At 32.9% G+C, this 13,806-nt stretch overlaps 2 protein-coding genes across 3 annotated transcripts in view; one reads left to right on the plus strand and one right to left on the minus strand.

Annotated features, from left to right (window-relative positions):
* The window catches only part of LOC118202030 (trans-1,2-dihydrobenzene-1,2-diol dehydrogenase-like), a 109,855-nt gene that overhangs the window by 61,153 nt on the left and 34,896 nt on the right, over positions 1-13,806 (plus strand). For both annotated transcript variants that reach the window (XM_085818166.1, XM_085818165.1), the window contains exon 5: positions 4,135-4,372. In XM_085818166.1, the coding sequence (XP_085674292.1) occupies positions 4,135-4,372 (238 nt within the window). The remainder of the gene's footprint in view (positions 1-4,134; positions 4,373-13,806) is intronic.
* LOC146996679 (uncharacterized) lies at positions 9,444-12,721 on the minus strand. Its single transcript, XM_085818167.1, has 3 exons — positions 12,567-12,721; positions 11,712-11,959; positions 9,444-11,388 (listed from the first exon to the last, which is right to left on the minus strand). The coding sequence occupies exons 2-3, from the start codon at positions 11,811-11,813 to the stop codon at positions 11,065-11,067; spliced, it is 426 nt and encodes a 141-aa protein (XP_085674293.1). The 5' UTR covers positions 11,814-11,959; positions 12,567-12,721; the 3' UTR covers positions 9,444-11,064.

A 13,806-nucleotide genomic window follows, 5' to 3' on the forward strand; every position in this document is an offset into this window, starting at 1 on the left:
TTCCAAACCTAACTCTACAATCATTCAATTCGTGTTTCGTCATTCATGCAGGCAAGGGTAAAAGTCAAAACCAAAAGTAAATACATAGTGAAGAATGTCCAAAAAGAAATACCAATAAAGTGATACCTTGAGAAATTAGCAATTAAAAGGTCTAAAAGGAAAATACCAATAATGAAGTATTTTGAGAATTAAGCAATGTAAAGACTAGTATTAAATTTAAAAAAAAAAAAATTTAAATTAAATTTTTCAGAAAAATTAATTTAGAAATCAATGCATTTTAGAAACCCTTGTCTACAGAAACCTCCCCGGCACGAATATGCATATCAATCAAAAAGAAACTAAAAAGGAACTAGACATAATTTATATAAACCAATAAGAAACTAAAAAGAACTAAAAATACAATTACATATCTAGAAAATACTTAAATACTAGGTAAAAAATACTTAAAAGCAAGTAAATAGTAAGTTTTAATTCTAACTTACCTACCATATAGCGTTGGGGTCTGTAAAAGTATTTCCTAAGTGATGTAAGTGTGTTCTGCAAATTATATAGATGGCGCTTATGTAAGTAAAGTTGAGTGCCAAGCTGCTATCTTTGTTTTATTAAAAATTTTGTAAACTTCAATATTAAACTATTTAAATAATATAAATCTAGAAAAATCAAAGAATATTCTGAAAGTATGTAATTCAAGTTTAAATTTAAATCTATAATACACTTTAATATATATATATATACTTAAAGAAAGGAGAACAAACTAAAAAAGATCTGTGTGTGGTCAAGAATTTTGCGCATTGAGCTGCAAAATATATATATATAAAGAAGAAGGTCTGAAGGTCTGTTGTTTGTTCGCTAATAACTCAGTCTCTACTATAGTTATAGTCAACAAAATTTCTACAATTCTTTTCTGGGTCCTGGAAAAAGTCGACGCCCATTTTTTTCCCCCCAAAAAAGTAGCTAAAATCAGAGATATTAATTAAAAACTCGGAAAAACGATCATTTTCGCCCTCATTTTTCCGAGTGGCAATAATCTCGCAAGCTGGAGATGAAAATCTGCTTTATTTCGAAAGTTTTTGCCACTGCTCGCATTCAAATACTAGAGTTTGTTAATAAATTATTTGAAAGTTTTACGATGAAATAAAAATAGCATTTCCAAACTTTAAATACGTTATTCTCAATTCCAAAAATTCATGGGAAGCCATTTAGACCATTCCCATCTTCGTACGACTTTAGTCAGCAGAAGTATTAATTTAAAACTTTGAAAGCACTAATTTCCGCCCTCATTTTCCCGAGCGGCAACAGTCTCGCACGTTGGAGATAAAAATGCTTTATTTCGAAAAGTGTCGCTACTGCTCGATTTCAAATCATAGAGTTTTTTAATAAAAAAAAAAAAAAGTTAGTTTTACCAAATCTCTATAAAGAAGAATGTCTGTGTGTTTCTTTTTTTGTTCGCGTTACTGATTTCTGATCAATTATGATCAATTTTTTGCCACATTTAATCGACTAAAATTGAATATACGTGAAATATTGGATGGAATTTGAGCTTTTACGAACATTTAATTAGAAAGATGAAAATCATTGAAATCTGCGTGCCATTGTTGCTAATATAATGAGAGAGAATTCGTTTATTTTTCTATCGAAATTTTTTATGTGGGTTTCATATCGCATCAAACTGAAAAATGTATGACTATGAATCGTATTTTTTGCATCGTTATTAGAGAAGAATTACGTCGGTATCTTTCCCTTTGTTAGATACATTACTCTCAACGTAACTTAACTGGCATCGGGTACTTATGCTAGTAAAAATCTAAAGAGGAAATTTAAAGGACTAATTGCCAATTGTAAATAGTTTTGTTAATTATTTAGTTTTCATATTTTATATTTTATATAGTATATATATGTAATGAAAACAAACTCAGAAGTGAAGACGAGCAGAAATTTGATGGCGTAGAAGTGTTGATAAGATGTAAAATATAAAAAATACGATGGCTTTGCTCTACGTGAACAGGCAATTAACTTTCCGCATTTTCGAGAACATTCGAGCATATTACGTAACCGCTCCTATAAATGAAGAATTCACGCCATTTTGCGTCAGAGACTGCTTACTCCTCCTGCTGCTATCAGGCCTTTGCTGCCGCTCTTCCCACCTGTCTCTCTTTGTTCAAATAGTATGACGCAGTAAATTTAATCTTATTTAGTAAATCACTATTGAATATGTAATTTTGGAGAATTTAATCTAAAAGAATAATGATCTGCCGTTTGAATTGAATAAAAATAAATTCTTCTGTGTCTTCATTTTGCTCTGATGCCAAGCTTCGCTATTGATATGCCTGACTACCATACTATTACATATATATACAGGGGGAGGACAAAAATATGGAAACACCTTTAAAAAAACATGTTTCTTTGCTTAATATGGTGTAGGAAAACCGTTGGCATCCAAAACAGCTTGCAGTCTTCTCGGAATGGATAAATACAGTTCCTGTATGTTTGCCAAGGGAATATTATACCATTCTTCCTGCAAAACGGTGGCAAGTTCAGATAACGATGTTGGCGGTGGATAACGAGAACGCACTTTCCGTTCCAATGTAGACCACAAAGGTTCGATAATATTCAGGTCTGGTGAGTGACTGTGGTGGCCAGGGGAGATGGAGGACAACTCATCCTCGTGCTCAGAAAACCAGTCCTGGACAATGTGAGCTGTGTGAACAGGGGCTTTGTCGTTTTGGAAGACACCATCACCATCGGGGAACAAAGTTTGTACCATGGGATGAACTTGATCGGCCAAAATGTTCACATAAGTCTTGGCAGTCATGTGCCCTGACACAGTTATCATGGGGCTAGCAGAGAACCACGATATGGCTACCCAAACCATAACAGAACCCCCGCCATGTTTCACTCTTGGCAACAAGCAGTCTGTATTATAGGCTTGAGATGGCGTTCTCCAGACGTAAACTCGGCCAGAAGTGGGAAACAATGTGAAAGAAGACTCGTCAGACCATATTACTTGCTTCCACTGCTCTATAGTCCAGGCTTTATAACTTTTCCTGTTACGGGCATTAGCATCACTGATGAGTGGCTTCTCAATTGCAGCACGGCCAGCAATTCCCTGTTTATGAAGCTCCCTTCTAATTGTTTTGGTACTCACAGGGTTCGGTAACACAACATTCATTTCAGCAGTAACTTTTGCAGCTGTGGTCTTATTTTTCGTCACAATTGCCCTTAATGATCGTCTGTCACGATCACTCAGGATACACTTTCGTCCGCGCTGTGATTTAGCAGATGATGTTTTTCCGCTTTTCAAATATGCGGAATAAATCTTCGATACAGTACCTCTTGAAACATTAAACACCTCGGCTACCTTGCTTACGGAAGCACCTACCATACGCGCTCCAACAATTTGCCCACGTTCGAAGTCTGTTAACTCTGACATAATGCAATGACAACCTCACACAACAGTACTCCGACAACAACTGAACTGTTTAGCACATTTACGAAGTTGTATAGGTGGCGTCAGTAGTCAAAAACGCCAGCACCACCTACATATTTCATTAAAATCAATCTTTCTTTTCAAACATGCATTTCACAAGGTGTTTCCATATTTTTGTCCATCCACTGTATATATGTATGTAATAATAAAATAGTCAAGAATACACTTAAAATTCTAACTGTATGTTCTTTTCATTGTTAATGGCGACGTTCTCTATTATGAAAGTACGTGGAATTAAATCCACAGCCCCGTTGTCAAGTTGTTTTTCCCGCCTTTTCTACACGTACAGTTTTAGAATGTTCTGGAAATATTTAAAGCGAACTGGATTGGCTGACGTCATTTCTTGGAAACTCCTCCTTTCCAGAGGCTATAAAAGGACTCGCAAAAGAATATCGGGACTTTTTCTTAAATGTAACTATGCAGTAAACTTCATACAAAAAGTTATTAGTAATTCTTTTTTTATTTACTCCGGAAATATGATTTTGTAACTTCTATTTCTCCTGATATAATAAATGGATCCTGTTTTTTAAACTTATCGTCTGATAATTTAAGCTACGACTAAAGCTGGTACATCACACACACACACATATATATATATTTATGTCGATAAAAAAACTGTTATGATAGGGCTTTAAATTGTATTCCAGGCAATGTGGAGCAGATTCTTTCCAGCCAACAGATTTCTGATGGACTACCTCAAAAAAGGTAATATAGGAGAAATTGTTCACGTTCATTCAAATTTTGGAGTTAAATTGACGGAAGAGGAACATACTAGATTTTCAACAACCCTTGATGTTGGCATTTATACACTAAATGCTGTCGCGATGGTTTACAATGGAGAAAAACCTGAGAAGGTCGTAGCAGTCGGGCATTTGAATGATCAAGGTAATTTTTAATTTTTTTCACTTTAAACATCTCATATTCTTGCGTATTTTACTTTCATTGCTTAAAATAATATATCATTCATCCAGGTTATTTATGTTGAGGATTCTAAAAACCGTCTCTTATTCTAAAAATATTTAAAATTTTGTTTAATTTTCTAAAATTGTGTATTAGTTTTTGGCGCAAAATATCATATCAATAACACTATATTTTGTAGAGGTAAAAATAAACTATTTTCTAAATGTGAATTTCTCCTTTTAAAGTCTTAAAATTTTTTTCAATTAAAAAGAAATCAAAGCTTTTTTTCATGTAAGATACAAATTTTTGTCACAAATTACTTTATAAGGTATTTCTCCCACTTTCCTAGCGTGCCTTCGTGGTGTACTGGTTCTGCACGCTGGGCCAGTATTCCAGAGGTCCGTGGTTCGATTCCCGGCAAAGGCGGTTGCTAATTTTTCATCTTGCTTACTTCGAAAAAAATCCTAATGTCTCTACAATTTCAAGCAGATATAATTCTGAAGTCAACTATAATTCTGAATTTATTAATAGTGTAGGTTATTATGATCTTCCCATCACAGATCTTCCACCCTAGCAGTCATTTATTGTTCTTGTTCAGATCTGTACCTCGGCAGTGTCGACAGCATATTCACAAAGCCTACAGACAATTTCCCTACGGGCTGCTCTCATTGGAGGAAACATCTGCTTGGCGGTCATATTTGGAATGGCGAGTTATCGCCTTGTAGGCGTGGTAATTAACGCTAAACGAACGGAAACAGCGTTTATTTCATTCAACATTTTTTTTAGTTTATGAATGAAAGCTTAAAGGAATAGTGGGGAATATATCTTAAATAACCTACTGATCTTATTAATAGTTTATTTGTATTTGAATTTAAACTTTTAAAACCACGTAATTGTTTTACAAGAAAAGGTGTTTATATGGAGACAGCATATGCACTTTTTCGTTATTTCACTTAGGAAGAGTCTATTGTGTAAATTTTCATAGCGCATTAATTTATACAAATAGAGGAATATTAAAAAAATAACCAAATGAAAACATTCAGTAAACATTTAAGGGAGTCGGATACCTATTCTTTTTACGAGTAAGTATAACTAAAATTATATTTTATTCCATCATGCGCTATTTCTATTGAAACGCTTTTCGGGATCTTGGTAATCTCGTAATCTTGCTTAATGATACCTACTACAAAGAGTACAAACCAGTAAATAAAAATAAGAAAAATTAACATTAACAAAAATAGAGAAAATAAAGGCGTTTAATTTTTAACACCGTACCCGAAGGCGAAAAGACAAATAATGACAAAGTCATTCAATAAAGTTAAAATAAAAATAAATCCTTATAGAGCAGAGTTTTTTAAAGCTACGAGCGCGGATAGAACCGGCGACCTAGAAGCCTGAGAATTATTCCCGCGCTCGTTACCACTACGCTGCGGTTTCTCCGATGGTTTATGCTCACTTTTTGGTACACGACGCTCAAATACAAATTGTATAGGCGATGAACCAAAAGTCGCCAAGCACTAGATTCTATAACCCTACCTCTTTTAACCAATCGGAGCAAACAGCAGAAGAAACGGTCTGTAGGCTTTGTGAATAAGCGTGTCGACACCGGGGTATAAAACACGGATCCGATTCCTGGTGCCGGAAGAGGCAGCCATTACTATCCTGGAAGGCAGGTGGCTTCGTCCTTCAGAGTAGGCTGGTGCGGCGTCTAGTCCTCTGACTCTCTCCGCTCCGCGTCTTGCGTTGTCCTCCAGTGGAACGGTGCATCGTGACAACCGGGTACCTGGGCCGAAGACCTTACCCCGTGTAGAACAGTTGATTTGAAGTTCTAAGGTTGATGAGAAATAACCTGGTGATGACCTCGAAGAAATTGGATGAGTAGAATACTAACATGTTGACAAAAAACATCGAGGATGGACTAATTGATGGGAAAGCTGTTCAAGAAATTAAGGAAGAAGTGACATTCTCAGAACAATTCAGTCTTCATCTTCTGCAATTTTCATAATGAACGTGATAGCTCTGAAGCTTGCAGAAAGTTTGTCAACAACAGTCCTTGCCTTGCGAATTCTTTCAATGAGCATAACAATATTTCTCAGGAAATCTTGTACTTTATCATCCAGAATCCAGTCAGCTACAGCACTTGCTTCCTTCGGAATTTGAAATCTTCGCCCTTTGACCTTATCGCTATACCTAGGTTTAGCAGTGGCGTTAGTTTCCCTGTTATCTCTACTTTCTTCTGTGCTGGAAGGAAGACTTTCCTTCGTCCAGCTCATGGAGGCAAGAAAGGAGTGGCGAACCGGCACTAGAAGTGAAGCACTGCTTCGAAGCTTCGGTCACCAGATGGGGAGTTCTTTGTTTACATTCAGAAGCTCGCTGGACAGTGTTCTGATAGTATTTCGACACACGACAGTCCCATACAAATCGAAAAAGGGACACTTTCCCATGAAAGAAACATTCATAGTGTGATAGATAATAGCAATTTGTATAGTTTAGTGACATTTACGCAAAAATCACATCTTGGTTATTTTTCGATAACTAACAACAGCGATTGTGATTATGAATTTGTTTTATAAAATTCTAAGCTGTTGAACTACAAAAATATAAATTTTAACAAAAATGTTATGCTTAAAGAATGAAAAATACCTTACAGTACCTTTAAAATTGTATACGTCTTTCGATACCCTTGATAGAGTTTTCGCTACTTTTATTTTATGTTTCAAACGCCAAAATGTTTTAAATAAAATAAATTTTTTTCACATCCATATATTATTGTAACATGTACCTTTTAAAATTTTTTAGAGGAGAGGATTTACTGTTGCTCATTTTAAACTCATCATTTTAATTTAATATATATCTGAAAAATAATCCCTTTGGGCTTACACGTTTTACTTATTTGGGTTAATTAAAAATAAAATATAGTGAATGCACAGAAATTAAAGATTTGCACATGATGGAAATGAAAAATATGAAATATGTATGGGTAATTTATGCATGTGCTTGCAAAAAGCACGTATCTGCCTTTAACAAAATACATAAATATTCATTAAATTATTTATAAATGTATTTGAAATGAAGAATTTATTCATTTATGAACAACTGTGAAGAAATCTATTTATAATGATTATAAATGTTATCTAAATATATAATAACCTTAATATTGAATTTAAACATAAATTGAAATCCTGTTCACAAATACGTTATAAAACTATTTAAGCAAGAATTGTTCGTACTGGAAAGAAATCTGTTAAAGGGCATTGTAAAGCAAATGCTATGAGATGCGCAGTTAAGAAAGTAATAAAGAGTTTTGTAATATGTATTGTTGAAATTAATTGTAAAAAAAATCTGATAAGTATAATTAAAAGAATTATTCCCCTTACATTTTATAACTCAGTTACAAGTTTTAAATAATACTTTAAAAAAATCCTTATTTTAGTCCCTTTCAGAAATGTTCAGAGAAAGTTAAGTACTATTTAAAGTATTTCGCTAATTTCTAATAATTCTCTAATTTAAAATGAACCGATTTGATTTAAAAGATGCCTCAGAAGTCAAAAAATCATGTCATATTTAAGAAAGTGTTTTAGGAAGAAGCTTTATAAATAGAAAAGAAATAATGCATAATTTTAATATTAATAATACAATAAACTTTGATCTTAATTTTTGTACCTTAAGCGAATAAAATTGAATTACCTTAAATTTTTTTTCTAATGTAATTAACGAAAACGTGTGAAAATATTTCATTCAAATTAAACCATTCGCTAATTTCTAATAATTCATTTCGCTAATTTCTAATAATTCTCTAATTTAAAATGAACCAGATAGAGCATTAATTATAAATTGACTTATATTTTATGATTTAAAAGATGCCTCAGAAGTCAAAAAATCATGTCATATTTAAGAAAGTATTTTAGGAAGCTCTATAAATAGAAAAGAAATAATGCATAATTTTAATACTAATAATACAATAAACTTTGATCTTAATTTTTGTACCTTAAGCGAATAAAATTGAATTAATTTAACTTTTTTTTCTAATGTAATTAACGAAAACGTGTGAAAATATTTCATTCAAATTAAACCATTCCGAGAAAACTGTTCTGCGAAAAGTATAGCATTTAATTCCATTCAGAATGAAATGTTGTTTAAAAATATGTTGTTTTCATATACTTAGGACTCTGAAGTGTTGTAGAAAAAGAAAATATATATATTTATATTTACGACGTAATTACAAAATATTTACATACGATCGCGTCAAACCCATTGAACTTAATGGCAAATGACCTAATGTTTTGGTGACTACGTAGAGATCGCCGGTGCTTCAGAGCAGGGTTACGGGAGAAACCTGTTTAGGGCTACTCCATCTTACTTCCTACCTCCATGGTCCAGCTGGGGGGGGGGTCTTAGCTTTTCTTTCGAACTTCTCCTGGTATGGTTTACATCCACGATAACTGACGTGTCCTTGGCCATGAATGAACAGGTGGGGATATCTTCTGGCAAGGTCCGTACAGTGAAAAGGTTCGCGCATAAGAGCAAAAACGCGTTGAATGGTCAACCACATCGTGACGTCACAGGGAGACCTCTGTTGCTTTCTCTCATACTACGAGGGTAGAAACTACGGTAGGCGCTTGAAACGAATTTGCGCTTATTTGACTGTTCTTATTTGCTAGGTGTTTACATTAAAATGTTAAAGAAGGATATTAACTAAATCATAATTTAACATGTATAAATATCTAATAAACATTTTTTATCGACATACATACGACTTTTTAAATATATATTTAAAACTAAAGGTATCGAATAAATACGCAAATCAATGAATGAACACTAACCTGAAAATTAAATTTGCATTGTACATACCCTTATTTCTTTGACATATTTTATACTTGAGCGTATAATTTTTAAAACAGTATATAAAGCTATCTTATAAAAATAAACTTTGAATAATTTAAACCGAGGGCAAATTAAGTTCAGAACCCAAATTATGTGCTGTAAAGTTTAGTGGCCATATTTATTAAATTCTAAACATAATCTAAGCTAATTCAAATATCATACTGAATAAGGAACTCGCATATGAATTCGCAAATGCTATTGTAAAAAAACAAAATAGATTTTTGTAGTTGCAGATTTTTTTATGTCACAATTCGCTTTTTCAGAATCAAAAATATTTTTATTTATTTATTTTACATTATGAAGATGTATTATATATATACATATAATATTTTACACTAAGATATATGCATTTATATATATATATATATAATATATATACAAATATTATGAGATGAATGTTTGAAAATAAAAAATATATCAGATAATACGTAATACATAATATATTTTTCTTTCCAAAAGTAACCAGGTATTTGCATCTAAAATTTAGTCTAGTTACGTAATTTGGATCAGTTCTGTTTAACAAAAAATACTTCTTTCAACAGATATGCTGGATACACCATTTTTTCCGCAGCTAAGCTTTGCTTGAAGAAAAATTTTAAGTATTCCTTACAATGGTTAGGCTAAAAAAATAGCGCACCTAAGATAACAAAACAAAAGATAGCTCGATTTATATTCAGTTAAAGAAATAATTTTTTGATATTACGAAATTATTTTCTTCAATTTATTTTTTCTTTTCCGCGTTATGTCACAGTTTTCGTCGACTGAATTTAGTCTTCTTTTTTTGTGCTTTCGAATATTTTTTATTAACTAATTTTTGATTTAAAGTCCTTAATCGTATGAAAGTTCGAATTCTAGCAAAGGACTTAAGTAAGTTTTCATCTGTGTCGGAAAACTGCTGTTTAAGGGTCTTGACAAAGTCCTTTATAATATTTTCTCCCTTTCTTAACTCTTTCGCATCGAAGTCGCCCAAAGCGCCCTAGCATTCAGACATCGGCTCGACGCCCGAAACGCCTGAATAATTTCCTACCCAGTGCTTTCCCCCATCACGTTACTGCATTACTCATTGCTTTCAGGTGTTGTTAAATCACACGTCAATCATTCTTTGTTGTCAATTTCCTTGTTTCCTTTGTTCCTTCCTTTCCTTTGCTTACTGTCAGTGTTTAGCTTTTGATGCCCGAAGTTGCAATCCCAGTGTCAAAGCGTCGAAGAAAGAAGTTCTCGCTTTACTTAAGTAAGGCTATTGTTAGCGCTGTAGTATTCAACTTGTCATGGGGGAAGGAAAAGCATTCCAGGAGAAATTCTTAGATACGGGCGTTTTCGATGTTTGGGAATTGAGATTTTGTCCTCTCTCGACGCGAAAGAGTTAAAGTGGAACCGTTAAAAATTAAAAATTGTTCTTCCATTTTATGGACCTGCGTTTTCCACTCTTCAGAGGGTTGAATTAGTCCTCCATGAGACAGATGTTGTATCCACGACGAAATACAATTTGGATCTTCTTTCTAAAATACCTTGCCGCAGTTGAAATAATGGTGCCCAACGTCTAAGAGTAGCTAAATGTGGAAGAAGATAATTTAGATGTTTCTTAAGATAAAGATATGCCTTTCTACTTAAATAGCGTAATGTGAAAGCAATTGACAATGTTTCGTCATCCCATCTCACTTTCTTTTTCTGATGAGTTAGTAACTTTTCCTGTGATTTAGTAAACGTTCTTTTTACAGCACTGGAAAGTTTTTTATATTTAATGTCACTTTTAAATTTCTCTCTTCTCAACTGTGACACTTCCTTTTTCAAAATTAAAACACTAATTGTTTCCTCAAGAAGCAAATTGTATCATTGGCGGATTTTAACATTTTCTGTAAATTGTTAATTTCATTTTCTCGCTCTATGTTTTCTTTCTGTACATCCAGGTAGGAAACGTTTTCTAAAACCGTCTGTTCCAGAGCTTCACCGCTGTCATTTTGTACGAATGTTCCAACGTCATTTCGAGAGGGAGCTTTTTCTACCAAATTAAGGGCAAGATGGTGACTTAAACGGCGTCTGTGTCGTGAATCACGTTCTTGGTTAAGAGGATCTTTTGACCGTATAAATACCGACGGAACAGCCGTTTTCTCCAGTATCTGAAATCAAAATAAAATAGCTATTAGTGCATTTGTGACATAAATTAAGAATTAATTAATAAATAGATTCAGCTCCTTATTTTAACGTTTATTATATTTCAGGAAATTATATCTATTTATTTCAGTTAAAATACGGCTCAGGATTCTTAAACCGTACAGCTCTATAACAACAGCATAAGAACGAAATTTCGGTCTCTAACCAAATAATAAGGATAAAAGCTGAATCTAAATTAATGCATAAATAAATACATTTCCATATGCAATTTACAGAAGAATAACGAAGTTATGCATGAAAGGACTAAACAGAAACACAAATTAATTACCTTTTTATGCGGCAAGCCCAGTAACTCTGCTTGTAAATCTCTCTTATAGGAGTCTGCAGTAAAATGGGCAGAACATATCCTGAAGAAGAGTTTGCATTCCATTTATCTTCTCGACGGCAAAGATTTATCCACTTCCTTCTTAATGTAGGATCACTTGGAAATTTGTGATAAACTATGTGCTCAGATAAATTTTTAGTTTTTTCTAAACTGTTGTTGCAAAGAGCAACGGCACATCGCATTCCAGGCATCTAGTAAAATTGAACAAAAGAAAGAATTTCAGAATCGTTTTTCTGCACTGTAAGCATTCCATAATATAATATAAAAATATTCAGTAAATATTTTAACCTTTTGATATAGAAAACTATGTTACATTACATTAATATGTATATATGTAACTTTTTAAACATTTTTTAAAAACATTTTTTAAATACTTTTTTTATAAACTTTTTAAAATTCTTTTTTTGCATTTAAAGAATTGTTTGAAATTTATTAATTACGAATTTCACCTTTTTGGTCTTTGTGAAAAGTAAATTTCTTACTTTATGTCTTTACTGATAATTTTTTAACAGCTTAATGCACGGAAATACTAGACATGTTTATATTTTGTTTTTTTAAAAAAAAAAAAAAAAAAAAAAAAAATTGTAATTTTATATATATACACATTTTTGTAATCTTTATTCTGTAATTTAAGCTGTTTTGGCACAAATAGATATACAAAATTCGTCTATAAACAAGCTCTGAATTTAAACTTGTTATTTTACAATTAGTACTGAAGATAAAATATTTGATAGTATAAAACAGAAGTGAATATTACGTAACATTAAAATAAAACAAAAGTACTGAAATTTTACTAACCTTGAAGAAAATATTCTCACTGACAGGAAATAGAAGACTTCACAAGAGTTCAGCATTCGAAAGCAATGACTTGGCATGGCATGAATTGGCATGAATTGCGGTGAAAATGAGTATTTAGTCCTAGGACTTTTACTCAGCATTTATTGACCCTACGGGGTGCGTCCTAGTGATGACAAAACTTTCCACTTTAAAAAATTAAGTGGAAAAATTTTTCAGAAAGTTGATACCTTCCGGTGGCTCCATCTTTTGGCTAAGTTGAGAAGTAAGTGAAGGGAGAAGTTGGTGGTATGAAGCAGTTTTCTTTTCAGTAATTTTAGATAAGCAATTATTGTGGCATATAATGATGATGAGATGATTCAAAACTTTGAGAAAAAGTAATAATATTTACAGGGTGCAACACTAGTAAAATAGAAGTAAAAATTTGTAAAATAAATTGGTAAAATAAATATATACAAGTCACTTTTTGAATTCTTGAAAGCCAATCAGAAAGTTAGTTGATCACGTGATCACATTGGCTTGGAATTCCACAATTTCTAAAAAACATTTTGTTGCGTAAAAGAACTGGATTAAATATACTAAATAAACTTGGTTAAATACTGGAATAAAGTTGAGTAAAAATTTTTGAAGATAAAAAGTAAAAGTTGGATCACAAAACAAGTTCATAAGCCCGCTGATCAGGCGGAAAGTCCATTCCTGCTTGCTCAGGAAAAATATTTACAAATATACATGATGAAGATGAAGTTTGATGAGAAAGAAGTAGCTAGTTCCAGTTATTGTTATGAAAAATGGAGCGTGGTCTTTTGAAGGGTTGAATCACTTTACTGTCATAATTTCCGAGGTTTCTGATAACTTGATTGTCGTGATGGTCGCATTTGTAATGGAAGTTTTTGGAGATTTTAAGTATTTCTTCGTTGAGTAAGTTGATTTTGAGGCTTCTCCGAATAACCGAATTTCTTACATACCAGGGGGAGTTGGATATGATTCTGAGGTGGATACTTTCTTGCTTCTGTAGGATAAGTCTATTGGTTTTAGCAGTGGCTGCCCAGGCCGGTGCCGCGTAGAGAATGATGGGTCGGATAGTTTGAAGATAGACAAGCCTTTTAGTGGGTAAATTTAGTTGAGAATTTCTGCCTAAAATTGAATAAAGAGACATGAAGGCCTTTTGCGCTTTTTGCTTGATGTAATTGATGTGGTATCCAAAATTAAGTTTTCTGTCAAGATAGACTCCTAAGTATTTCAC

This window comes from Stegodyphus dumicola, chromosome 6 (genome assembly GCF_044657685.1).
Source record: "Stegodyphus dumicola isolate Sdum_Otavi_A_Nest chromosome 6, ASM4465768v1".
NCBI lineage: Eukaryota > Metazoa > Arthropoda > Arachnida > Araneae > Eresidae > Stegodyphus > Stegodyphus dumicola.

Bases quoted from the DNA above. Each gene is read 5' to 3' on its own strand.
- LOC146996679 (XM_085818167.1), bottom strand. From the start codon at position 11,813: ATGGAATGCAAACTCTTCTTCAGGATATGTTCTGCCCATTTTACTGCA. The intron at 11,389-11,711 runs GTAATTAATTTG...TTTTGATTTCAG, and splicing joins TGGGCTTGCCGCATAAAAAG to ATACTGGAGAAAACGGCTGT.